The 27,046-nt window shown below is 38.6% G+C and overlaps 3 protein-coding genes across 7 annotated transcripts; all 3 read left to right on the top strand.

Moving 5' to 3' along the window:
• The first annotated feature begins 2,624 nt into the window (after positions 1 to 2,624).
• LOC131785628 (arginine kinase-like) lies at positions 2,625 to 9,576 on the top strand. Of its 3 annotated transcripts, none has more exons than XM_059102549.2 (3): positions 2,625 to 2,781; positions 4,287 to 4,441; positions 8,031 to 9,576. In XM_059102549.2, the coding sequence occupies exons 2-3, from the start codon at positions 4,343 to 4,345 to the stop codon at positions 9,180 to 9,182; spliced, it is 1,251 nt and encodes a 416-aa protein (XP_058958532.2). In that variant the 5' UTR covers positions 2,625 to 2,781; positions 4,287 to 4,342; the 3' UTR covers positions 9,183 to 9,576. The 3 variants fall into 3 exon arrangements, with proteins under 3 accessions (XP_058958532.2, XP_058958540.2, XP_058958549.1); XM_059102557.2 differs by lacking the exon at positions 2,625 to 2,781 and adding an exon at positions 3,333 to 3,451; XM_059102566.2 differs by lacking the exons at positions 2,625 to 2,781; positions 4,287 to 4,441 and adding an exon at positions 6,708 to 6,806.
• Positions 9,577 to 10,593: 1,017 nt separating this feature from the next.
• Positions 10,594 to 25,558, top strand: LOC131785551 (E3 ubiquitin-protein ligase TRIM71-like). Of its 3 annotated transcripts, XM_059102474.2 has the most exons (3): positions 10,594 to 10,703; positions 11,212 to 11,290; positions 21,743 to 25,558. In XM_059102474.2, exon 3 carries the CDS (start codon positions 21,997 to 21,999, stop codon positions 24,082 to 24,084), a length of 2,088 nt encoding a protein of 695 aa, XP_058958457.2. In that variant the 5' UTR covers positions 10,594 to 10,703; positions 11,212 to 11,290; positions 21,743 to 21,996; the 3' UTR covers positions 24,085 to 25,558. The 3 variants fall into 3 exon arrangements, with proteins under 3 accessions (XP_058958457.2, XP_058958452.2, XP_058958464.2); XM_059102469.2 differs by lacking the exons at positions 10,594 to 10,703; positions 11,212 to 11,290 and adding an exon at positions 19,125 to 19,412; XM_059102481.2 differs by lacking the exons at positions 10,594 to 10,703; positions 11,212 to 11,290 and adding an exon at positions 21,497 to 21,630.
• Positions 15,464 to 17,146, top strand: LOC131785660 (uncharacterized). Its single transcript, XM_059102589.2, has one exon. It carries the CDS (start codon positions 15,788 to 15,790, stop codon positions 16,445 to 16,447), a length of 660 nt encoding a protein of 219 aa, XP_058958572.1. The 5' UTR covers positions 15,464 to 15,787; the 3' UTR covers positions 16,448 to 17,146.
• Positions 25,559 to 27,046: the final 1,488 nt, after the last annotated feature.

Here is a 27,046-nt window from a genome sequence, read left to right as displayed (position 1 = left end):
TCTCGATAACAGAAGTAGAAGCCACATGAAAAAAAAAAAGCCAGATGAAATTGTTCTGGGAAGAGCTTTGGAACGAATCAAGAAGTTAATGTTGGAAGCAAGTGGCAAGAACTTGACCACAGACCTGGATATCGTTTCTCGGCTGCAAGAGTCGTTTCGTGAAATAGTAAAGGCACATCCCGATGAAGGAAATAACTTAACTGAGAATCTGTTGCGCCATTTGATGATCGAAACTAGCTTCTTTCTTTAATGGCGAGGCTAAGAAAATTAAGCAGTCAGAAGTTCCCATCTTCGTCATCCTTTTGTTTACTACTTACTGTGGTTGTTTAACAGAAATAGAAAAAAAAAAGGCTCAGGTGTCGTTGGCCTATGTGCGTTCTTGGCTCCTCGTGAAAAGAAGTGTAAATTTAATTTCATTGGCAAATCCATGCCATCAATTAAATTTTCCTTCCATTAAGTAATGCGTCTAACTAACTACTTACAGATCGAAGAAGCCCACACAAAAAGTTTCGTGGTGTAGGAGAGTTATGTGCTGTTGTTGGAGATTGGGAACAGAGACCTTACCATATGACAACGGTAACGGGGCCGTCGTTTGCTGTCGGCGTTTCCTCCAAAATTTTACATTACATTATTGATGAGGTCGAGGTAGAGGTAACCCTTACCGAGACCTTAATTATTCTGGATATTACAGAAACTAAATCTAAAAATTGTTTTATCATACATTGAAGGAAAAAATGGTTACGACCGTAAGTGGAACTGATAATTTATTTCTAAACTTGTAAAATTATACTAGTCAGCAGCACATAATCCGATTTACAAAAAAGTCTAAGCGTGAGAAAAATTGAATAAAAGCTGGTTGAGGAGGTAAATAGCAATAAATAAGTTTAACTGAAGAAAACATTACAATTGTAGAGAGCGAAATTCAAATAATTTTTCAATGTCTTGCTCGTTCAAAGAAGCAAATGGTCATGTATTTGCTTCCTCACTGACGGCAAGCATCACCCTTAGAAATCATGCACCGCAGTCCTACGTGACACGATTAGCCGTGGCCTTGAGTGACCTTGATATGATGATTATCTTATCTGCAGCTAGATGACGTCCCAGGCTCTAATTTAGAAAATTTCCTCTTGGGTTTCGGCCAATCAGAAAAGAGATAATGAGTTAATTATATAATAATCCAGCTAACCAGCGCCTGCGTGACAAGAATCCTGTCACGCGGTAATATCATTGAGGAGTTACTACATCACGGGCGACGAGCAGGGGATGAAGAAATGACCGAAATACGAGTGGTCAGCGGGGAAACCAATTTAATACTTCCTATAGAGATATATCAGTTGTAGTTGCAGAAAACGATAGTGTTGTAAAGCCGAAATGTTAACAGTATACTTCGCTAAATAAGATGTGAAGCAATTTTTCAAAAGTGTTGATGGCACATATATCTTTCACTGCTGTAATAAACAATAGAGGCATTAGAAAAGGCATCGGTGGCATCCGGAAAGGCATCAAGAAGAATTATATTTACGTTTTGTAACTTGCAAAAAACAATCGTATTGTAAAAAAGCCAAAATGTTACCAGGTTAATCACAGTCGGTTTGCTTTTCACTTGAATTTTGCAATCTCGACTTTCGATTCCGGAAAAATGAAAAGCTAAGCAACTCCAAAAAAATTTCGTTGTAGGTTTTTATATTTTTAGAGTCATTAATAAGTTTGTTTCCACAGCCTTAAGGTAAGAAATTTTAAATTTCCATCAGCTGTAGTTCTTTTAGTTTTTATTATAAATATTCAATCGCCTCATTTCACGTGAAAAAAGGCATGTAGGAAAACACTGACCTTCGAGAAACAGCCAAGTTAAGGCTGATCAGTGTTTACCATGCTTAATATTTATAATCAGGGCCACTCGTTCAGGAGACCTTTTTTCAGAAGATCCAGGCGTTAAAATAATTCTGTTTTCCGTTCGAAGTGTTTTTTTCCTATTTTATTTAACAAATGAACTCGGGATGAAAACTTGATTTTTGAAGCGAACGGTAGGTGAAATGTTGTGTTGGTGTCTCTATCCCCCCCCCCCCCCCCCACGTCTCTGCGAAAGGTACATCCAGACAACCTGCATGGAAAAACTGACCACAGCTATCGCACCAAATTTTTTAAAAAAATCTTTAAAACCAAACTGGTGAGCAGCACTCTACGGACGGTAGTTGTAAAATTTCTTTATTCTCCGATGAGTATCTTTTAACTGTCGTAGACTTCACAATTTAACACTAAACACATGTATTTGTAAGCCATAGTTAGTGGCTAAACGGAAGCCAATGACTATAAAGGCTTGGCCGGACCTACGAATGGGAACAGGTGAAGTTGCGGAACATTTGAAAATTTTTGGGGCAAGGTGGGAGAATTCATTTGGGGACCACGGTTTTGGTTTTCTTTTTTCTTCTCGCAGCAAGTTACAAAACGTAAATATAATTCTTCTTGGTGCCTTTCCGGATGCCACCGATGCCTTTTCCGATGCCTCTATTGTTTATTACAGTAGTAAAAGATATAATATTATTTGCCATCAACACTTTTGAAAAAATTGCTTAACATTTTATTTAGCGAAGTATACTTTTTATCCCTCACTCGTCGCCCGTGAAGTAGTATCATGCCGCCGGCAAGCGATTAGCGGAGCGTGACCTCTGGGGACGAGATTATAAAACAATCAAACACCATGGATACCATTTGTATGGCGAGTAATCGAGACGAACACGTCTCCAGGTTGAGTCAAAAATTCAAAGGAAAAGCTGCGTGAATGTAAGTAATACTACTTTGTGTACGGCTCAATGCCACCTTTTCCTTACTAGCGCGCTTAACAGTAGATGTAGGTAATCAAAGGTTAAGTTTCTTAAGAAATTGTACTGCAGCGTCGGTGGTGTAGTATAACTGATGATTTGTTTGTGTCAACTGAGTTAAGAATGTGAATTTGCCACCGTAAAGAGTTTCAAAGCTTTCAGAGCGTTAGTCCTTCGCCAGAGCGAACCACTCTAAGGTACAACGCTCGAAACGTCAACTGTGTAACTCATTACGGTTGCCAATTTATTTACATTATCAACTTTGTTGATAAAACCAAATTATCTTGTTATGGTAAACAGATGATTTCGAATGCAATTTGGGATAAAATCAGCACAATTAAATTCTTTAAGAGCGACCCAAATTGCACAAGCCCTCTGTGCGAGTGTAACTTTTTGTTCTAAAAAATTTAGTAGTGCTGATTTATTCCAAACAACACGAGAAAAATTGATGTGATTACTTTTAAATAACATACATGCAAAAATCTGTCTCTGTTTTCCTCTTAGCCGTGTTTATGGTTCATTGGTGCTGCCAAGTAGAGTTGTTGCCGAAATCGACGTCGAATTCCCGCAAGAATTCGCTTCGAGCTTTTAACTTTCTGTCGCGAATAATTGTGTGTTTGCACTCTTTCGCGGTAAGAATTCGCTTGATAGCAGTTACCAGTTCACGAAGACTGTTACGCTCGTAATTAATCTCCATCTTTCAGGTGTACGGACTGTTGCGTAAACGCCGAGAGGATTTTGTTCAGCGCGCTTCATACGTCTTAATACTTTCGACGTAGTCGTTTTTGGAAACCAAAAACTTCCCGACTGTTAGCTGATGCTTCGTGCTTAGCTGGGTGTATTTTTTTGGATTAAAACGTTGTTACTTTCTCCTAACCTGTCCTTCGCAACTCTTCTGTCAATCAATTTAATTTCAGGTTTCTGCACTCAATTTCAACTTTTAGCGCTGTTTGTGATTAATTGCCGTGTTCTCATCAAATGAGAAAGCTGAAATTTTTGCGTGCACATGATCTAACAATTATTCACCGAAGGCGAAGTGAATATTATTGAATAATCCCCGAGACGAATAATCCCCCCGGGATTTTAGAGCCTGGGGTGAACAATTGTCTTTGTATAATTGCTCAGGTGCTTTCGAATTCTGATGTAAATTCTGTACATGTAAAAAGCATTGCGCATATTTTGTTACAATTCTGATGATTACTCGTATCAAGATACTGCAAGCAGTTTTAACAGGTTTTATATAATTTAGTCAGCAGAAGCTTCACGTCTTTAATTGAAAAGTGGTCCGCCAAACTCAGTAGCATCTTTTGTGCTCTCCGAAATTGAATTTACTGTCATAGCGTTTATCGCCTCCTCGGATACGTTGACAAAACGCAAGGCAGCCATTTGTAAATTTAGCGCTACTGTTATATTTACCGTACACGAGGTGATTTTCATTGTAAGACTTTGAGTTTTCTTCCCCCGCAGCTGTGAAAGCGCTCGGCGTATTGATTCCACTTCAACTCCTCTAGAGGCCTAATCATATGGGCTCCTGTCGTTCAAAAATGGCTACGGATCAACAGGCTCCAGGTCCAAACGCAGAGGAACAGAATGCGAACACGGTTCCAGGACCTCAAAAGAAGGTACAGAAAAAATAAAATTAGTAGAACAGCTATGCCGGTACACTCGATGGAATAGATTTAATGGTAAAAGATGATTGCTTCAGTCAATTATACAAGAGTAACCTAATTACTGACTCAAAAGTTCTTCTTTGAGGCTGGGTTGTTCGAATCCAACGCAAGAGAGGATTTTCTTTTGCCCAGGGTTTGTGTTTACTTGATTTGTAGAAATATTCACGAATTATTCAAAGAGAAAACAGTAATGAAGAAGTCCTCGATTTTATCTCGGCACTTGTGTCTTGCTGATGTCGAACCTATGGCGGCTTCGTTTTCATTACGCGTTACAAAATTTTTCTAAGCAGTTGTTGTGTTTGTCAGAACGAGCCAGTTGTTAAAGATTCTTGCTAATAAATTTGCTGTTTACTATAGCGGTGTGGAAATGTGATCGATGAACTTAAGATTGAGGTCCGTAGATTAGGTTGCAGAGCGACTTAATCTCTTATCTGTTGAGGAAAAGGGAAATTTTTTTTAATAGCTCAGTGCTTTAGGTGGTAGATTCTATCTTACGATTGGTGTCAACAGCGGAATTGATCTTTCCCGCGAAACTAGGCGAGCGGAATCATTTCGTTGAGTTCCTGAGTAATTTCTTAGTCAGTTATGATTCGGTAATGTTGCCTTTCTTTCTCCATGTAAGGTTATCAACAGGTCATATATTTTTTTAGTTGCTTTCGGTCCAATTCTCCTGTTCCGGTCATTTTGCCGAGAATAAATTGATATTACGTTGATTACGCCAATGGAATGTTTTAGTGTTTCTTATGGTGTGTATAGTTGTGTATAACCTCTACGTTAAAAATACCAACTCGACATATCGGTGAGAGTGATATGTTTAGATACCGTTTCCACCTCCATTGGCTATGACATTTCTTTAGCATTATGGTGCAAAGATCACAGTTGCAATTCATCGCTTTAACCACGGGACCAATAATATTCGTGAACTGTTTAGGCAACCAGTCCTCCTTGAAAAAGATACTCCTACGTATACTGAAACAGTAATAATCGCCGCACTTTGTGATAAAATTGTCAGACTTGGGAGATCACTAGTACTGTCACTATTGTAACAGCTTTTTTTAGTACAAAGTGCGATGGTCTGCTATAACAAAGTGCGACAGCTTTTGCTATTACAAAGTACGACTGTAAATGTTAATCAATGTTCATACAACAAGGTCGAAAGCGGGTAAGGAAAACGATGCTTTGAGCGAGCCGGATTGGCGGAAAACCAACACCTTTCGAATTCGAGAAATAAACATGCCATTTCGCGTAGTTGAGATTTTCAGACCATGAAAATTGAATTATTCAGTGCGTCATTCATAAGTATTACCGGGTTCTTACTGCACACTTTAAGTTAATCGTTTGTCTCACATGTCAACACATTTATAGGATGATCCGTCCGTGATCGATGCCTACGATGGTAACATTTATTTCGAGACAACTGACGATTTCTATATAGTATAGTTCTTTCTTAGTATAAGAGGGTCAATTTAGTAGATTTAGCTAGTTAAACATATTGAAGTTTTGCAGTGACATTGGCTAAGATGTGTATCGAAGTTCGTCCAAGTTACAATCTACTGATAAGGCCCCGTGAAAACTGAAGCAACCGACCCAAACATCGTTAGTAAACTATAACTGAAAAATAAACTGAAAAAAAAAACCTTTTACCAAAACCAATAAATAGAACATACATGATAATAACTTCGTTACCTTTATTTAATCGTTTTTGGTTTCGTTTTATTTATTATAGATAAAATTCAAATATTTTCGTTACGGTAATTACTAGATTTCTCGTTATCTTTTCGGACACATGCTCCAAGGCTTTTCATGTCTGTTTTCTCTCCATTAGTCCTGAACTCTTTCACAATTCCTGCCGATGATTTTTTTGTAAGCTTCTGCAAGTGTCTACTTTCACATTAGGCGAAAGTCCTCGGCAAGCATCAGTCAAAGGACCTGTTGAATTGACAGAGATGTTATTTTTGTTACGTGCGTGACGTCAAGTCACGTTATGGCAACGTCTGTTTTCCTCAAAAAGTGTATCTTTCTCTTACTATTCCTGTGGCTGACTGTTCACAAATGTTTTTCTCAATTGAATAATCAATAGACATTTTGGCCAAAACACCGGTGTTTGTGAGTGCCTCTGTGGTGGACATTTAATTAAAACTGGGCACATTTAATAAGCTTACCACCATATTTGGTGTTAAAGATTGGACAGATTTTAAAATATATTCCATATAATTACTATCGCATCAGTTTCCTTCATCTAGTCAGACATCGCGAGGCATTCAGAGATCTGTTGCGAAATATCTACCCAACAATGGCTTCAAATCCACAAAATAAGGTAGCAAATTAACACTAACTTAAGTTTTGACATTTGTCTCACAAAAGAAAGCTACAAGTCGATTTTTCGGGATCGGTTTGCCGCCTAAATAACAGCTCAAGTCCTAATTTCCTCATCTAGTCGAATAGGGAAGTTTTTCACAAATCTAAAGCAATGGATTGTACCTGTTTCATATATGGTCATTTTGCAATTGTTTTTGAAAAGTTAATATACGTTTATTTTATTCGAAATTTTAGTAGAACTCACTAACTTTTGGTTACAAATAGCGAGGGAGTTAATTTGTTTTGTTTTGTTTTTAACTGAATGCAAATCTACGTTGTCACGACATTATTCAGGGAATGCCATGAAAAGCGTTCGATGCGGAATTGCTGGGTAGTTTACATGGCCAAGTAATTATCTCTTCCTGCCCAAGGAATCCATTTATATAGCCTTGTGCCTTTCATGCCTCGCTATAGACCTCGGTGTCTCTTCGATTCAGTGGATAAAAATATGATTATGGCCTGACGTGATCGATCAATTTTGCATGGGTGCCTCCAGATTGAAAAATCTAGAAAATTTTTTAGCGATTTATTTTGCTAGTTCCCATCTTTTGAGGTCCTCATGAGTGGTAATCGGTACAACAAAATGTATTAGTTATTTTGGTAAACAGAGAGGCTCAGTTTCATTTCTTATCATCTTTGTGATCACTAGAATCAGACTGTTTGAAGGTTCAATGATCCGTAACATATGGGGATCATGCGTATTTAAGTGTTTAAAAACTGTCTGCCTTAGCGATCGGAGTCATTGAATCAGAGCGGTAGGAGATGCCTCATCGAAAATATCTCGTAAATCATCTTCGTAAATCACACAGTCCACAATTATTACAGCAAAGAGTCCACATTTTTGCAGAATGCAACTTTCGTAGTGAAAATCACAAATATGGGAATTTGTGTATTTTGCTATTTAAATCTCCCTGATGGGTAACTACGCTACTCCACAATTCAAGCATAAACATAATTTTATGGAATCCAGGAATACATTCGGCTTAAATATGTATCCCATGTCAACGTATGATTAAAAACGTCCTAAACAAGAAAAAAATGCAATCAAATCACTTTGAAATTATCTCCTGCTTCCCGTTGGGTGCATCCGTTCCTTAAAAATTGCAGAGCGAAATGTCTTAATGCATGTTGCATTAGCAATTAATTATAAAAATTCTTAAAAGATACAATATATGTTTTACAGGATGGCAGTCAAACTATCGTCCAAGATAAGACCATGAAACTGGGAGACGACATTAACCTGGCTGAACAAAATGATGTCAAGCTTGATCCAAATCTCGAAAAAAACGAATATCCTGATTTATCTGGAGCGCACTCACTGATGGCTAAATACCTCACGAGGGAGATTTTCGAGAAGCTGAAGGACAAAAAGACTTCCACTGGTTTTACCATCGCTCGAGCTGTGAACACCGGAGTGTTAAACAAGGAGAAGTCATTGACTGGTTGCCATGCCGGAGATGTTGATTCTTACACCATATTTGGAGAGTTCTTCGATCCCCTCATTGAGGAGTATCACCGCGGGTTCAAGCCTTCCGACAATCACGTGACTGATATGGACCACACTCATCTGAAAGGCAACATCACCGACCCATCCAAGATCATATCCACAAGAATCAGGGTGGCAAGAAATATTTCTGGCTTCAATCTGGCTCCTGGACAGAATTCCAAAGAGGAAAAGCTGCAAATAGAAGCTTTGATGCTGCAAGTGTTTGCCGAGCTGAAAGATGATTTGGCCGGGCATTATTACTCACTGGTCAAAATTAGCGAGGAGGAGAGACAGGAACTTGTCAGGGAGCACTTGTTATTCAAGGGCAATGACAAGATGCAAGCTGACAGCGGATACCATCGATGGTGGCCACATGGACGTGGAATCTACCTGAATCATAAGAAGACCTTCGCTGTGTGGCTGAATGAGGGGGACCATATCCGTGTCATTTCCATTCAGCAAGGTGGTGACGTGTCCTCTGTATTTACAACACTAGTCAAAGGGGTAAATACAATCGAGAATCTCCTTATGAAGTTAGACAACAGGAGCTTTCAAACAACAGATCACCTTGGCATGATCACATGCTGCCCAACAAATCTCGGAACTGGTCTGAGAGGCGGAGTGTTAATTCAACTACAGAAAGTTGTTGAGAAGATGGGTGAAGAGGGCCTGAAGAAATGGTCTCATGAAAACCATCTTCAGGTAAGAGGTCTGTACGGAGAGCACTCCGACACCACAAGTGCTATCTATGACATCTCCAACAAGTACAGGCTTGGCTACTCAGAGGTCCAGCTCGTTCAGTTTGTGATTGATGGTGTCAACCAGCTGATAGAAATGGAATATCATTAAGCTGTGAACTTGTCCTCCTTTCAACTACTTTGATTAAGTTTATTAAGAGTGTGGTACTAGCAAAATGAACCAGAACTGTTAGGAGAGATTTGTTTCACTAGAGTGTTAGAAAACCATTTGTTGTTTTCCTAAGAATTATAAGGCTGACAAGAACGGAGTTTTGGATCAATTCATAATTTTGTCATTGCAAGGTTCCATGATGTTTCTGAGATATTTGTAGGCCCTTGGGCTTTCCAACAATTGTCCTGATTTTCATTCTGGTGCCTTGGTAATTGTGTGGTATTAGGTCAGGCCAACGTGTGTATACTGTGTGTTACGTTACTTATGTCAGTCATTCGATGTAGGGTAAACAATCGCGTGTTACTAAAATAAATGCGTAATCTTGCAATTTTCACTGCACGACCATTTAGTCCGCCACTCGTGAACACGTAGAAGAAATTAAAATATGAAATAGCCGCCAACAACTTCACAATTTATCGGTTCATCGGTAAAATCGAGAGAGACCTTGGACCTTTCGGTTTTTCCGTGTAAATTTTGTCTCCCAACTCCCCCAGGGGAGGCCACAACGTTTTTTGGCCTTTTCATCGTATTTATGAACCAGTCTTAAAATCGCAAAATGACTCAAAGAGCCTCACTTATATAGAAAATTGATTCGGAATGGTTTCTGCTTTGGCAAGGATATATCCCTGTCTCCTCTTCAAAGGTACTAGTCACTACCCTAAACCTCTCTGATCCCGAAAAGGGACACGCGCGCGTGAGGAAAGAAAAGTACGGGTTGAGAACAGGTCGGGATCGACATGCTTTCAATTGGCTTATGCTAAGCTGCAGCGTATGCTAGTTTGCTCAGTCAGCTGAAAAGTTTTCGTTATATGCCATAACGAGATTATAGGTAATGAGTTAAAGACGTGAGTAGACAAAACTAACCTCTTAGTCGGTGACTAACGACCTTTGGAAGAGCCAAGTCATATGGACAATAAGTAAGTCGAGAAACAGGTGAACTTTGACGTTGATTGAAGAAGCTTTAATGTTCGGTGTCGATTGTTGTTTGGTAAAATACGTGTGATTTCGCTAATGTTATTGTCATTTAAAATAGGTTAGAGTGAAAACAAAACATTCCTTAACTGTTTTCTTAGGCTGCAAATTAATGTACACAATTAAGTTTTACGAGGCAGTTACCTAAAATATCTTGGTTGAAGCTTTTTTTTTTCACTGAACTCCTGGATCTCTCCAGAGTAAAACACTAAATTTGACAACCAAATTGAGACTTCGATTCACACGATGTTACCATCAGGCTTTAAAAGTCTTAGAAATAACATGGTACAATCTTGAAGATATATCGTTTTAGTTTACTTATCAAACAATTAAAATAAACAAATTAAACAGTAGAACAGACATTGAAGTAAAGAAGACTGACGTACACAAAAACTATAACTTTGGCAGGAGCACTCTCAAATTCTTTAGAAATTCCTTGCAGTGTTTCTGTTCTCAGCTCAGGTGTAACGAGGAACTGCATCATTGCAGGTCAGTAAAGGTCTTAAAACCTTCTGTGAATTTAAAGGCGAATCGTAAACCATGGTTGGTATAAAATCTGAAGCTCAGGTATCCGCAGCGTCGAGAATTTAACTTATAAACAATAATCCCGGATAGCTTTGTGCTTTGTGGTTTTAAACTCTTCATCAAAACACCAGCATTTTTCACTCTCGTCAGAGGTTAATGCGAAAACCAGACGTTTTTAATACAATTTGTTTTGTGAGCTGTGCCCATTTTTGTTCATTTTCTAACCGTCTTTTTCCAATTAATGAAATGATTTATTCTAAGCTGCATTCTTAATTACCATCCTCATAATTAAGCTGACAAACTTTGTACCTTGTGAAATTCCGCGCGGCTAAAACGAGATAGCTTCAGTTTATAAATCAATTCAGGCCGGGATGTGTTGACGAGACATTTTTTCCTGGTGGGACATCAAAACATTACTCGACATAAGATATTTCATCATGCAGCTGATAAGTGATTATGGTTATCCTCTAAGGTTTTGTGGTTGAAGTCCTCAACAAATCCTTGACAAACTCTCGAAGACATCGCGCTTACGAAGAAGCAGTACATTTGAGGTAAGTTGTGTAAACATATCCTGGCAGAGGAAGGAACTTATAGTTGAAAACCCAAGGAGAGTAACATTTATTGAGTTAAAGGTCATTCATGTCTCGAAGATTGACTAACTTCTTGGGGGTAATGCGCCTCAAGCGCTGTTGACGAAGGACTGCGCAGATCCACTGTTTATCTCAGTTAGGTTTTTAAATTGCCCTCAGCATCGGTGGAAATTCAACAACAGGGCAGTTTGAAACTTTTCAAAGAGTTCTGAGGTTCTTAAGCTAATGACATATCGAAAAAAAAACTTGCATCGTTTCCTGAAGCTTCGGTACTAAATAATCACTGATCAACACAGGATGTGCAATAACTAATTGTAGCAGTTTCTTGTCACAACTTTTTGAAGTGATCTTGGTAAAAGCCGATTCTGCTTGCATAAGTATACAACTAAAGATGGTGAATGCAAATATCAAAATTTAACCGAGTTTACTGTCGCTCGACTATTGATTCGATAGAAAGCTTAGGAGTTGATAAGTAAGAGTGAAAATGCTTGTGGCCATCAAGAAGCTACGGGCTCTTGCCAAAGGAGCCGAAACTGTTCGATGACGCTCGAAAATTTGCAATACAGGCCGGGCCTAGCCGGTGTGTTTTTCTGTCGTCTATTCTTAACTATCCTTGTTCAGTTCTCTTTAGAATTTCTTACATCGGGGACGAAAATTTTATTCAGATGTTTCCTTTATTTGAAGTTACTTTTGATTTCCAGTTGCAAAAAGTGATTCAAAACAACACTTTTGAGGTCCTGTTTGGTGTCATGACATTGTACACTATTGTATCTCACTGGCGACCGTTACGATTAAGGTTGCTGTTCAAATAAGGTAATCAGTCAAACTCTTGTTCATTTTAGCAACATGCGTAACAAAAAATGAAATGAATGCGATAAGTTTCAGCATAATTTGATTTGAGTCTATCTCTGTTTTGATCTGAAATCTGTCGAAACAGAATTACTATCGATCGGATTTAGAACGGTTCACTTGAATATCACGTCAAAAGTTCTCTGAGTCTAATTTTCACGTAAAAATCTTTGGACGTGAGAAATTTCAAAAGACAAACATTTTTGCTCAATTGTACGTGCACATTCTTTTCGTTTTGTGCGTTACAAAACATACATCGCGTTTCAAAATCTGAAGTATAACAGTTCTGTGACGTGTGCTAGTCACGTATATACTTTCTCCTGAATGTTTTTCTTGGCGTGACCCGTAAAACATTGTTCGCCTTTAATCTGTTCATCAAATCACATTTTTCACGAACAGTTTTATCCTTTAGTCAAATTAATTTCATTAATTAGATCTAAGATTATGCTCCAGCCTTTAGTCGGAAGGCAGAAGAGCATTTTCTCGCTAAATTTCGTTGGCATACGACGTTTCAGCCGCCATCTTTGATTGAGTTTGGCGTCAGGCAAATCCAAGAATAAAAACACAAAAACAACTCTTCGTAAAAGGGTTGGGTGGCATCATCCTAATTTTGCACCCTCCATTTGTGATGCGCTTGATTCTTTCTTCCTCTAAAATTGAAAAAATCCTTCGCATTGTCCAACAAAAAATGAAAGGATTGAAGCACTTGTCATAGTTTAAAATTGTATTGCTCCTAAATACAGTACACCAATAAAACCTTTGTAGACTCCCAGCAGTCCAACCTTTTCGACGAAGTCCGTTGCGCGAAACAAGAAAGATCAGTGAAACAAAAGATTGGCTATATTGCACTTTGCTCCCAGAGTTCCTCGTGGCGCGCAAACATCCTTTTTTTTTTCACTATTTTCTTTTTCACTCGCGTGTTGGCCTTCGCCGAAAAGCAGGTACTATTCGTGGTCTACAATCTTTCCAAATCAATCTTCTTTTTCGACAAAAACGCAAGAAAAATCGAGATTTCTGTTGAGTATTTCTTGTCAGGGAACACGCATCTGTGAAATAGAAGTCAAAGACTTGCGTTTAATTTCAAGAGGGTAGCGAAAGAAATGATCACATTCAATCAAACTTTGAAGATGGAGTTTTTTAGGAAACATCGACTGAAAAAAACTGCTATTGAGAAAACCTGTCTAATAAGTAACATCGTTTAGCAAACAAGAATCAAATCTTTCAGAATTTCGTTAGTTTTTCAATATTTTAAACAGAGTACTCCAACAATTCTGATGAGATATTGTCAACAATACGTCGCATACTCGTTGAAGTAATGTGAGCTCATTGTCTGATTGAAAAAAAAGAAAAAAACCTGGAACCACTTTTGTCAGCGTGAAACTGTTCGAGACAATACTTAATCGAAGGCCGGATGGGTCTAATTTTCCGGTTTTGCAGACATAGATTAGTTTGTCTAAGTTTTACAATCAAATGGATGATCAATTAAGCAATCTTTTTTTTCAAAAACACAACAATTGCAGAGAAGAATTCTCTAGGGTCGAATCGATTCAATTAGCTTCAGAGGCCATTGTAAATATAATCGAAAACAATGTCACAGAAGTCTATTAATAGATGTCAACAATACACTCTGATTTCTTGTGCATCCTATCACCAAGAGGAAAAGGGCTACGGGAGAAAGTTTATGCCCATAATATCTACAACAGCGATGTTATTCTATCACACAAATACTTCTTTAATTTTCCTCTTTTTTTTAAAAGCAAGAATCGTGAAAAAGTGAAATACAGCAAATTATTTCATGATCAGTTACCGCCACGGTTTTACTACTACCTTTTATTTAAAAATGACTAAAGAAAAAAACTTATGAAAAAAATAATGATATGAAGGATTTGAAAGCCCGTGCAATATTCATGGCTCTGATTTCAGCCTTGATTAGGTACCAGCAGGGAGAAATATTCTTGCGGTAATTATGGTCAGAACTACCGGTATAACACTTTTAAAATCACTATTTTCACAACGTAGGATTGAGCTCTCAAGAAAAGGTTTTATTCGAATAGTAAAAGGAAAACCATAACAAAATTCCGTTTATACCCCGATAAATTGATTTGATTTTCATTTTACAAGGACGCCCTTGGAATTGTCAGCTGAGTACAAAATTGCCATGCAGTAAAGCGGTCGATTTGATTTTCAAGTCAACAATAGTATTGATCTTCCGATGAAGATAATCAAGACCGATTTAAAAGTGCTTTTTGCATGAAAAGTTGCTTCGAACATGACAAACATGTTTAATTATTACTTGACTGGCTCCACTTGCCTCTAAGCAAAATTTTACAAACAGGTAATTTGTACTTTTTTGTCGAGAGCGAAATGAAACTAAGACCAATAAACTAACGAAGAAAAGTAAAACAAATATTTAATTCACTTTGAATGGAAGTATCTGTCAATATTTTTATACATTTTCAGCCACAAATCAAATTCATCTGTCAACAAAGAAGAAATTGTAGAATCTTAATTCATTTCAAGCTGCCACGCGGTAGCAAAAATAGCGCGGCGAACAAGTTGAAGTTTTTCATAAGCTTAGTCTGATTACCTGTAATGGCTCGAAGGAAATTGTTGTCATGAAAAGTGACCAGAGCAGATAAAAATGCTAAAAATTTCTTCTGCCGAAGTAAAAGCCTTATCCATTCACTTGAAAGCGAAATGGACTCGCTTTTAGTGAATGACAAACTTTTTCAATGGATTCTAGAAGTTATGGCGGCCACAATCAAAACGTCCAAAGTGTCTGATAAAATACAGTTGTACTTGCTGATAAGTCCGCCAAAGGCAGTATCAAATTGATAGTTACCCGGTGCTCGCGGACCGTGGTATCTTGTTTTAACAGCTGAAAGGAAAAACTTCCCAGTAGATGAATCAGTTTAGCAAAACTGGGAGGTATGTTTTTATGTTTTGAAAGCCAAAAAGTGCATAAAGGTGTATTCAAACCTTGTATTTGAAAAAAAATTATTGAACATTGAGTAACAACAAATTAATATTTTATTGCCTTGTTAAACGAAGACTTTCATCGAAATCAATCTTTGAGTGGTCATTTAGAAATTTTTACATGTGCTTATGAAAAGTTAGGAAATTGATATATGTGAAGACTGTACAAACACAACACTAGACACGTATTAAAGTGACTAGAGTGATAGGAGAGATTTAACGTGAAGTTTCCTTTCCTATTCTTATTCAAATCAGACCATCTATAATTCAGAGGTAAGTGCTTGATTTGTTTTTCCGGTTCGGTAGCCTGGAGCGATATTCGCCCGTGAAATTTGGGCTTTAAATATGGAAACTGTGAAAACTATCTCACACAGCTGTATCGAGTCAAGTCGCTGCGAAGCTGTATGAAAGTAGCGTTGCTTGTATGAGAATCACAGATGAAGATTCCCACGAATTCCAGCGTAATCATTGAATGAAGGAATTCAGCAATTTGTCATATTTAGCTGAGAGAAATTTCATACGTGACTTCGATATAGTTCTTCAAATATAAAACCTACGTGCTGAAAATCCTGTTTGGTCAAAACTGGAATTCCTCTTAGCACAAAGCACGGCGGAAAGCCCCTAAGATCAGCTATGGGTTATTTTCATGTGTTTTGGATTCGAGTGCACAAGCCACCATGGAATAGCAGATTGCCACAAACTATCTCCAGAATGCCCAGAATTACGGTCTTTGTGTTTTCGATCGTTTTTTTGGGGGGGTTTCTGGGAGTTTCCGAGAGTCGAAAATGCGCGAGCCATCGAGATTGCCTCGGGGACTACATCTACTGTTGTAGCGGTTACTGTCGGCGATCTTGCAACATATCGTGTTCCCGAGAAGAACACTGCGGCTCGCCGGGAAGCCTCGAAGAATACTGCTGCAAAGGAAAGTGTATGTCCACTTCGTTGCCTTGTGAAAAACCTCCAAAGGAGAAAGAAAATGCCCTTAGCGGTCCGCTTATCGCTTTGGTTGTAATATTTAGTGTGATTCTGGTAGTTGCTGTTGCTTGCCTTATCAGATCTCATTGGAATAAATTGCGCGCGCACTGTTTCGACGAACGCGCGCGACAAGTGGAGATACCAGAAAGGTCCGCCAAAGTCCGCGGCGCAGGGTTCGTATCGCTTGGAGGGTCTTTTGAAACTGAAGATGGATCAAGTTACACCGAAAGAATTTCTCTGCAATCTTCTGGCACTTGGGTTGGTCAAGACTTTACGATCGCTCAACCAAAATCGTCGAAACGTAGTGGTCGCGTGTAAAGAAAAGAGAAATATCACACAATTATTCCTTTCTTATCGGAAGTTGTAATTCATCTGTGACATTTACAGCACGTGTGATTTAGCATGCACGTCGGCGTTGAAATTGAAAAGTGATAGAATTCCTTGAAATATAATTTGACTTCTAAAAAATTTGCGGAACATTCAAGTTTAAGAAACAACAATAAGACAGTGTTGCGCGGTTCTGCATCTTAAACAGACCTCTCGTTTTAGCTAGGGAGAAAAAGTAATAATATCTCCATAACTGGTCGATTTTTTACTGAGATAGATCAATAGAATCATTTATTTTAGCTTTCACCAGGGCTAGGTGTCAAGCTTCACTTTTCCCTCTCAAGTAAATCTCGAACTCTCTTTTCTAGCTAAGCATTGGCTATGTGAATCGACAACTCTTGAAATTTCCGGAGAAATCCATAGAGCCTTACCAGACAAGCGAATTACATAAGAAACCGAAATATTTAAAATGTGGCAATAGATGAAACTGTAAGTTAGTTGAAATCCCAGTTACCAACATTTCATGATAAAGAAGCCCTTACAACTGATAAGTGCGTCTTGCATAATTATTTTAGTTTACTCTTCTTTAAGTCGAGTACTATTTTCTCTTCATAAACCATTCTAGCTAAGTTTCACGGGCGTTTCAAGAAACCTAAAGCTATGGGAAACGTGTAATTATTCTTAAAATAAAATTTTTCATTCGCTATTCCACAGCGTGGATTATAGTTTTATTACCAATTTTTCCCAAAATTTCTATAATTATAAAAGGGAAAAGGAAAAAAAGCTAGCAGAAGGCGGCGTGTAAGTATTTTGTATTTGCGATAAATGAATTAGAGAGTCTGGCCCAGTTCGGCTTAAAGCTGGTTTAATGGGGGACCTGTATAAACAACAGGGAGTTTAGGAAACGACGATGGCGACGCCGTGGGTAACGTCGGTTAAGAAAATGAACTTTTATTCTATCTACAAAGAAATCTTAGAGCGAAAGGGCGGAGGGCTAACGCTCTGACGAAGGGCTAAAGATCGAAACGTAAGCTTTCTAATCTCAAGTTATGTTGGCCAGTTCACATTATCAACTCAGTTGATAACACCAAATTATCTTGTGCCCCCCCTCCACCAACGCAGCACCATAGTTTCCTTAAAAAATTACCCCTTTTTGCACTGCATGTTAATTCACTTGGAAATTATCATACTAATTATAAGCGGCGCCAAAATTGATCCCCTTGCGCAAGCCTGACGTTTGATCTTTGGATTAGATAGAGCTTACACTTTCCTTTGAGACATTGTCACCTTTGCTAACGTGTACAGCAAGCAAATTTTTCGTAATTATTAGGGGGAAAGTCGTCAGTGTAAGTATGGCTTTATGGCAAATATGATCTGTGTTGACTTCAACAGAAACTTCACGGCGGTTCCCTTAAGTGACAATCCAAGTTCTCGACATGAGGCTTATCACAGAAACGGCGTGAACCTCTGTCAAGACGGTAATTTCCAGGATATTTTCCTAACTGGCAGAGATTAAAAACGAAACGCTACGTCACAAGTATGCGGTCTACAACGTGGGCTCAGGCGTGCGAGGTTTAAAATTTAGCGAAATCCGCGGGGAAAAGGGGGCTGGCATTTGAAACTGAGCCATTTTGTTGTCGTCGAAGGCATGTCCCTGTCACCAGTGTTTTTAAGGAGAAAACTAATTTTCGAAAATATTTAGGGGGCGTACGAAGTTTTTCTAGGTTTCTCTGTAAAAGAAAAGCGGCCACACAAACAACGCCTCGAATCAACAGAAAATCAACCATACAAACGACTAAAGATCCGATTTCCGCGCCAAAGCCTAGCGCATGCGTAACGTTATTCAACTATGTCTTCCCAGCTCTCTTCCTTTTGATTGCGAGGCAGAAATTCTAATTTTAATAATAAATCCGTTAGAAACCAGTAACTCAAGTTTGATTAGCATGATAAATTAACGAGAAAGAGCCTATAAATAAACGAAAAGGCTATCAAGGATAAAGAGGATTACGGGGTATTACAAATAAAAAACATTGAAACATTTGCATGAAGCAAATGGTCACGTAGTAACTCAGGGGCGCTGTTGTCAGATTTCCATCAATTTTACGGAAGTAAGACAGTTTATTAGCAGGCTCAGCGTGAGAGGAAGTTAAAAAAGCTCAATTAAACGTTAATATCACCACCAACTACTCGTTACTGTTCAAGAAGCGAAAAGAAATTCGGTATATTTCAAAACCGACGCCTCACGTCGTTGTGTGTTCAGAAGTAACAAGACAATAGTTTTACCAGTTTTACTATAACAGACTTAGACCAACAGGGCGTTAGAGGAAGTTTTAAATCAGAATAGATGCTAAAAATAAAGGAAACATAGAGATTTGTACAGAGAAGTGCTTAATGTAACCAATACGGGCCAGGAATGTGAAGAGAAATTTCAGAACAACTGGAACTAAATTACCAACCAAAACTATTGTTCAAGAAGTATTAACTGAAGTTGCAACAACGAACGACACACAGTAATCACATCGCCCATTCCTAAATTAATAGGGCTTTTTTTCACAGTTGCTATGACGCAATGTGATTCATGTCTCGATTGAATAAAAGGATTACTAAGCTTAAGACAAGTTTACAAACCTCTACAAACAATACGTCATAGGCACAGACTTCTATAACAAAAGCGTTTCAAGCTACTCGTTTGAAAAACAAGAACGTACCGAAACACACGTGCAGAAAAAATAAAAGGGCAGCTTAGCCATTGTTTGTCGAAGAGAGCTGATATTCGGTCGCCTGTTAATCGAAATCACGACGACTAAGCATTGATGATACAGAAAGGCACGCTGGTCGAGCGCCTGAGTGAGTGACTCTCTTGAAGCGTTGGTTGTCTGGCGAAGTCTGCCGTCAAGTCAAACAATTCAGAGCAAATCCAGTTGCGAACTTGATTTGAAGTACGCCTAAGGGCCTGGTAAGTGCATTATAGAAATATCGCGGCGTGATTTTCAGTAAGTCGTGATTTAATTGCACCAAAGAATACTTAAGTTCACAAACACGTGATAAACACCTTGACGAGGAGCAATGGTGGAATTTAACTTGCTAGGATTTGCACTCCAAAACTCAAACATCACAAACAAACATCGTAATGGTTCAATACCGCGTTGGGAGAACTGCAATTGAGTTTACGAGCAAAAGCTTTCTCTTCTATTACAGTAAGGACATTTACAGATTAGAACCAACCTTTTCATTGTTGTCTTATTTAAGCCGATTAATAATAAACATGAGGCGTATTATATCAGCTTCGCGGGAAAGACTCGAAAACTTTCCCGGAAAAAATATGTCGGAAAAGCATACTTCATTGAACGTTTCGCTCTGTTCTCTTGTATCATCAAGAGAGGCCCGGAGAGTATTTTTGAGTAGCTAGGACTCAATGATCGCTTCAATTTCATTGCCAAGGAAATCTCGTGGATAATTTAACAACAGCGCCATTCTTGCAAGGATATCGGCTTTTGAACACACCGTTCTCGATTTCATCAGTACCTGATGTGCCAATTTTCCTCGGTTGACATTAAGTTTTTTTGTTTTTTTTTGGCACTAGTTATGTAATCTTCTCTTCTTGTAGGAAGTGAAGTAAGCTCACTAATAAGAACGTTTAGTTGTATCTGAGTCTAAGAATTGCGAAATCAACCGAACATGTTTAAGCACTGGGAAGTGTATTAAGTTAGCACCTTTTCACAGGTTTAAAGCGTGTTTCATAATCACAGCTGGGCGTGACATCGCGAGTTTCAGGTGCTTAATTTCTTAACTACATCAAATGATTTCACAAGCCCTTCTGCCTTTTAAGCCAAATATATAGGGTAAAATGAAAGCATCGTCTTCCACCACCTGAAGCTTTTACTCGAGCCGCACAGTTCAGAACATAAAGTGTTGTTTGTGGAATTCCAATTTTGTGTTGTCTCTTCAAGACGCCAGAAAAGGAAGTGGATTGAATTCAATCAGCCTATTTTCAACTATTCAGTAAAGAGTTATCGAACAATTTTTAACAAGATTTAACAACCGTAGGTAAGTACTCTTTAACAAACCTGCTGGTAAATAAACATCTATATTTCGCGATTTTGGTATTCGCTAAAGGAGCGACGAGTAAATATTTTATCATCGATCGTACGCGCACTGAATTTGATCGAAACGCAATTACTACGAAAACACGGATTAAAGACTTAGATTATTGTTAAAATTATTTTCTGTATGATGAACTTTTTGTTTGTTGTGTAAGCTTCCTCTCAGTTAGAGAAGAGGATTTAGTTCTTAACAAGAACATACTTAAAGCACGTTCGCAAGTTTGGCAGCTTTAGACAAAGTACACTGTCAGCATATCGAGTGTAACATAAAACCATAACGAGCCGCAAAACGGACTTGAGTAGAATGGGTGAATGGACTAAAATTGACTTGAATCATGCTGGATTGACAACCCTTGTAGAGCCTTGGTAGTGTGCAATAAACAAGAGATTAACTCGCCGGAAGCAAGAGCTCTGCTGAAGAATTTTAATATCACCTAATAATTCTTATCCAATTTTCTTTTTGAGAGAGGTAACGACCTCCTGTCTGGTTTGATTAGATTTAGACGCTCACTATTGTTGCAGATTATAAGTCTTGATTGGCAGTAAAAGAAGCATTAGCGCATTTTTAATTACTCAGTTGACAAATTACTTTAGGATGCAATTGCAGTTATTTCTCGTGCGCAGGTTAATTTCTTGTATTTGCGAGCAAGGTCCGAGAAACGAACCGATATTTAAAGAACTCATTTTTCCCAAATTATTCTTAAGCCGGTCGCTTAATTTGTTTCACTGTGCAAGTACAAAAAGTGAATTGTACCTCACTTACTGCGAACCAATCAGAGCGCTTTCCCATTGATACTTCGTTTAGCGTCCCTAAGGCAAATGATCTCTGTAATCTAGGTTGTAAAGAAAATCCTTTTGTGAGAAAACAAAAGGACGCCTTAAAATCAACAGCTGGCATGCTGGTCATAATAGTAAACCAGAGAAACTTTAATTCCTTCTTGCGAATTTAAAATTTGCATTAATGACCGACCGATGTTAGCGTTTCGGATTCAAATGTTGCGTGTTGTCACGTAGTTCAAACAAATCCCGTGTGGCTAAGTCATTTTTGACATGATTTTGGCAGTTTCTGAGGTATTTTATTGGCTTGTGTCAACGAAACTTTTGTTTTGTAATCTGTGTTATCCTTTCGTCTGCAATATTTGCATTTTTAACATTCGATTTATTTTATCTTTGTACTTTCCAGGAGTGAATTTCTGCCACGTTTAGCTAAGAGGAAAAGCAATTTTCTTGAGGCGCTCGCCTATCTTCGATCAAGCCTTTGTAAAGACGGGCAAATATCAAAAAAACTTCCTTGTTCAAACTCCCCCGCAACGATTACTTATTTTAGCTTCGTAAACAACGTCGGTTCCAAAATTTGTTTTCAAGTGCTCTCTAACCGACTTTCGAATTCATCTGCATGTGGTTGCACGATTCAGATCTTGAACTGTCTCAGGAAACATGGATCAAAGCAAACTGTGCGATTTAAACGACGAGATTCTGAAACGAAGGTTTTACAACTGTATGATGAACTCCTTTCTTCCAGACAAGATCTCCCAAACGCCTGCGGCGCTGTTGAATGGCTATTTTGCTGAAATTGTAACGATTAATACAACAAACTCGAAGTTTCTCCGATCACCTCCTGTTCATCACAGTCATCATCGCAAGTTCCACAAACACTCAAAGGACCATGCGATTTATCATGTCCAAGATCAGTTCCTTGAGGACATACCCGAGGAACAGCCTGAAGTAACCAGTATGTTGGGAAGCTGTCCTGATCATCAAAAAGAGAAACTGAAGTACTTTTGTGAAACTTGCGATGAGCCCATTTGCTTAGACTGTACAGTCACGGAGCACAGAAAACACAGATTTTCTTATCTACGAGACGTTTATCATAAGCAAAAACACAGCATGGCCAGTCTACTAGGACAGGGAAAAACTCAAATGGAAAACACACGAAAATCTTTAAACGAAATCAAAAACATGTTGTTTAAACTTCACGAAGAACGGACGAGTATGGAAAAAGCTATTCAGAAGCATACACAGATTTTAATTGCGACTTTACAACAACAGGAAGATAAATTGTTGAATGAACTTAACAGCGCATTTAAAACAAAGGAAAGCTCTTTGCGGAAGGAGAAACAACATTTTGAGTTGATTCTTGAACGTCTGAGTGGCAGCTGTCAGTTCACTGAGGGAGCCATAAAAATCGGCAATGAGTTAGAAATTTTGGTCATACAAAAGCACTTGAAAAGACGGCTGAATGAGATTTCAAACACCAGAAGAGACTACAATACGAAGAATTACAGGAACATATACTTCTTTCACGACGAAAACTCCGTCGAAACCACTCGGAAAGCTCTCGGTCATGTGCTCGTTTCCGATACATGCTCAGATTTATCGACAGCAAATGGTGACGGACTATCAAAGGCTCACGTCGGCACACCAGCAGAATTTGTAGTGAAAGCGAAAGGTTTCGACAACCAGCCGAAAACGTGCGGCGGAGATCTCGTAACGATCGATGTTCGAAGTCCAAATAAGGCAACTGTTAGGTCGGAAATCGTCGACAGAGGCGACGGGAGCTATGCAGTCGGCTTTACTCCGAGTCTTAACGGCGAGCACGAAGTTGGAATCGCAATCCATCATCAACCCATCAAAGGCAGCCCATTTAAAGTTATGGTTACCAATCCCCGCATTTACAGCAACGTAACGCGTCCAACTTTATGCATCGGAGGCTTGGGGGAAGTTAAAGGAAAGTTCAAGCTTCCTTGCGGCGTGGCAGTCGATAGCGAAGGGAAAATCCTCGTGGCCGATTGCCATAATAATCGTGTGCAGATTTTCGATCCTCAAGGAAAGTTCCTTAAGAGTTTCGGAAACCAGGGAGATAAAAACGGACAACTGAATCATCCTACAGACGTGGCTGTCGACAGACATGGAAACATTATTGTCTGTGATAAGGACAATCACCGCGTACAGAGATTCACGAAGGACGGTGTCTTTGTCAACAAGTTTGGTGGTTATGGGGAGACACAAGGCAAGTTTAAACGTCCGTGGGGAGTTTCCTTGGGCAACGAGGACGAAATCATCGTCACTGACCGGCGGAATAGCAGAGTTCAAATTTTTAAGGAGGACGGCAGCCTTTTGCGCGTACTTGGTTGCCATGGACACGCGCAGGGACAGCTTGATCACCCTTATCACGCTATCATGGACGCTAACGGACAAATATTCATCACAGACAGCAACAACCACGCTGTCAAAGTGTTTGACTCAAACGGGAACTTTGTGAGGGCGATTGGTGCGGAGGAAAATGGCCAATCAATGCTTAAGTATCCAACGGGGATTGCCTTCGACATGGACAATCACGTGATTGTATCTGATCAATACAATCATCGGGTTCAAGTTTTTAACGAGGATGGGAGTTTGAAGGCAACTCTTGCCTCTGGACTCAATGGCCTCGCCCAGAAATGCTACCCCAAGGGTGTGGCTGTTTCTCCAGGTGGATACATCGTTGTTGCCGACAGTGACAATCACCGAGTTATTGTGCTGTGAGGCTGACTTGTCTAAAGGCAATGTTTGAAGTATAAACTCCGGCGCTGTGTAAACACTGAAATACTCGTAAGGAAAAAAAATTTTTTTATTGTTGGCGGAAATATTTTAATCCGTGTTTTAGAAGAGCTAGAGTTGCTTAACCTGTATATTTCATTCCTAAATGTGTTATCTACAGTTTTGTAGGAAATTCTTACCTGTGTCTGAAGGTTCATTGACACAATGACTCAATTCAAAGACTCAAGGCTTGAAACAGCCATAATATCTTACTGACGCGAATTACGCCGGAAAAGTCAGCAATGCAACGCAAACCACAGCGGCTATATAAACGAAAACGTGGTAAAAACAAAGCATTTTAAATGTAGAACAATGCCTGTGCGGGTGCTTTTTAAGTCTTGTACACGTGTAATCTTTTCCTCGCAGGCCGGGAACAAATTATACCTTTTTTTTACCTCTACAGAAAGGAATCCCTTCGGCAATTGTGCCTAGTTTTATTCGGAACTTAATACATCCTTCACATATTTAACTAAGTAGAGGTCCTACGCAATATGCCGGTGCTAATTGTTGACTACTACTTGCAAAATCCTTGAGGCAAATGTAAGTTTAAATTTCAACCGACGTTTACCAATCGTCGTGATTTGCTTGACATTCCATATTGTTACTTTGGGTAAAGCATGCATATAAATGTGTGTACAAAACATTTATCCACCATAATGACAACCGATTTGGAAGTTCACATAACAGCTGTGTCTCGTCTACTCTAGTCGGCCAACAGCTCCCTTGGAAAAACGGCACAAATCGTGGGATGCTAGGCTATTGTTCGAAAGTAATAATATAATTCGTAATGTTACAGGACTATCCATAACTAGCGTTGGAGCTAAGCTCCGTTCAAATGAATCAGTCAACTTATTTCTGACAGCCGATTCGGAGGAATCCCAATACAATTATATTGGGAAAATAGAGAATAGATTTGTAAAATAAATCTATCATTTTAGTCATTTTTGAAATTGACATTTTATCCCGGTTTTATGAAAAATAACATCATTATAATCATGGAGGGCCATCGTACTTCAAAGACGTAACGTATTCACCTCGAAGAGAAAAAAGTATATCTTAAAGGTTTATGATAAGTTTATTATATCGATATATTATATCTTATATTATTCAGTGTCTTTTGAACAAGACTTATATCCCTAGATGATAAAATACAAATTCGAATTGTTAGGAAGCTCACAAATATTGGAACATTTATACTGTTGTTTTACGCACAGCATATTTACTGATATAATTGAAAGTAGCTCCAGTATCATAGTAACCACACTAGGAGATAGGAACAAGCTATGAAATAACTGTGATATTTTGCACGCTCTGATTGGTCAATAAGTTATCACTAATTTACTTAAAGGAGTCACAGGATACTTCCCTCAATGTATGTCACAGGGCTTGTAAGTATTTAGTGATAAAAATATAACTATTATTGTACACTATGAAAAATGTCTTCTTTTCTCTCTCTTTGTTGACATCTCTGCTTCTAGTACGTAAAACATGGAGTCAAGACCCCCCCTTTCCCAAATGAATTGCAAACAATCGCTGACATGCTTAGTCTGAAAACTGTAAGTTGGGTGAGTTTTCCGTGAATACAAGAATGCTATTCTCCCTGATTTCAATGTGACTTTAAACAGAAGAAAATTAAGAAAGTCGCATTTTTATTGCTGGAGTCTTATGATCTTTTTTGGTATTTATTGCCAGTTACATTTTCAGTGTGACAGGAGAGGGTCATGGAAGGAAATGGGGGGAGGTGTAAAAAATCCCAACTGCTAGATAAGATAAATAACATTCTTTGTTTTGTTGATGTCATTGTTGTTGATGAAGGTTTTTCAATTTTTCCTTCTGTTAATCTTTTTTTTTTTTTTGCTTGTTCCTTTTTTTCTAATGCTCATTATGAATTAAAATCACTGACTGAAGCATTTTGTACACACTTACCTTCACCCGATAAAATGTTGTCACTGTTCGTGGGTGAACAAAAAACCCAATGCTTGTTGTCATAAGTTTACAGTATGACATACTACAAATGGCACTTCCATGGGGTTGATTGGCTCCAATATGCACCCCAACCTGAACATTTCCTCAGCCTTTGCCTTCTCAAATCCCCTCTGTGCAGGAGGGTCCTTCAGTTCAACAATTCTTTTCAGGATTATGTTTGATATATCTCAAGGGCTGCACTTCAAGTTCACATGAGTTTGCAATTTCTTAGGTGGATTATTGTAGTTTTTTAATTAATTGCTAACTTTGAGGACCAAAATACCAGTTTGATTTCTCCTGCGTCAAAAAGACAAGCGTGAAGCATTCATCAGCAAAACAATCGCTGAGTAGGAAAACTTACAGGGGAGCTAGTCTGGGTTGTGCCTAAATCCTACTGGCTAGAAGTACACCTGAGGAGCACTAGTGAGTTATGTCATTTGGAAACTTTATCAAGAACTTGAATTTGTCTTTTTATTTTCTTGAGATGATACAATAACATATTTTTCTAATTATATGACCCACTGTATGACCTATCTAACCAAAAGTTCCCTTTGGCTCAGTGATAGACTTGTAACTGGTGACCTACTAGAGAAGCGATAAAGTTGTATTAGATGTGTCTCTGATCAAATTCAAATTCATGTCTCAAATAAATGATGAAAAATTGAATTTACATCGCACAAGACAAACTCCCCCCACCTTCTCAGAACTAACACATTTTACAAGTTTGTAAATGCAGCAAGGACCATTGAAAAAGTGGTAACTGGTAAAAAATATCACAAGTTTGTTAACGAGATTTGCCACCTATTGGGATATTACTATGTACATCATTTTAGTTGTAAGTTATTGAATGTAATGTTTACATCTATTCTGGTTGGCTGTTGTAGCAACCCTCAGTTTTTGGTTTTTAACAAAGTCTTATCAATCAGCTCCCTTTGTTCTAACC

This window comes from Pocillopora verrucosa, chromosome 10 (assembly GCF_036669915.1).
Source record: "Pocillopora verrucosa isolate sample1 chromosome 10, ASM3666991v2, whole genome shotgun sequence".
In the NCBI taxonomy this organism is placed as follows: Eukaryota; Metazoa; Cnidaria; class Anthozoa; order Scleractinia; family Pocilloporidae; genus Pocillopora; species Pocillopora verrucosa.
The sequence above is the reverse complement of the archived record's forward strand: the minus strand, read 5'-3'. Positions and strand labels throughout refer to the sequence as shown.

Excerpts from the sequence above, each read along its gene's own strand:
- LOC131785628 (XM_059102549.2), top strand. The coding sequence starts at position 4,343 with ATGGGCTCCTGTCGTTCAAAAATGGCTACGGATCAACAGGCTCCAGGT. Across the intron at positions 4,442-8,030 it reads TTCCAGGACCTCAAAAGAAG|GATGGCAGTCAAACTATCGT; the intron begins GTACAGAAAAAA and ends TATGTTTTACAG.
- LOC131785551 (XM_059102474.2), top strand. The coding sequence starts at position 21,997 with ATGGATCAAAGCAAACTGTGCGATTTAAACGACGAGATTCTGAAACGA.
- LOC131785660 (XM_059102589.2), top strand. The coding sequence starts at position 15,788 with ATGGGTTATTTTCATGTGTTTTGGATTCGAGTGCACAAGCCACCATGG.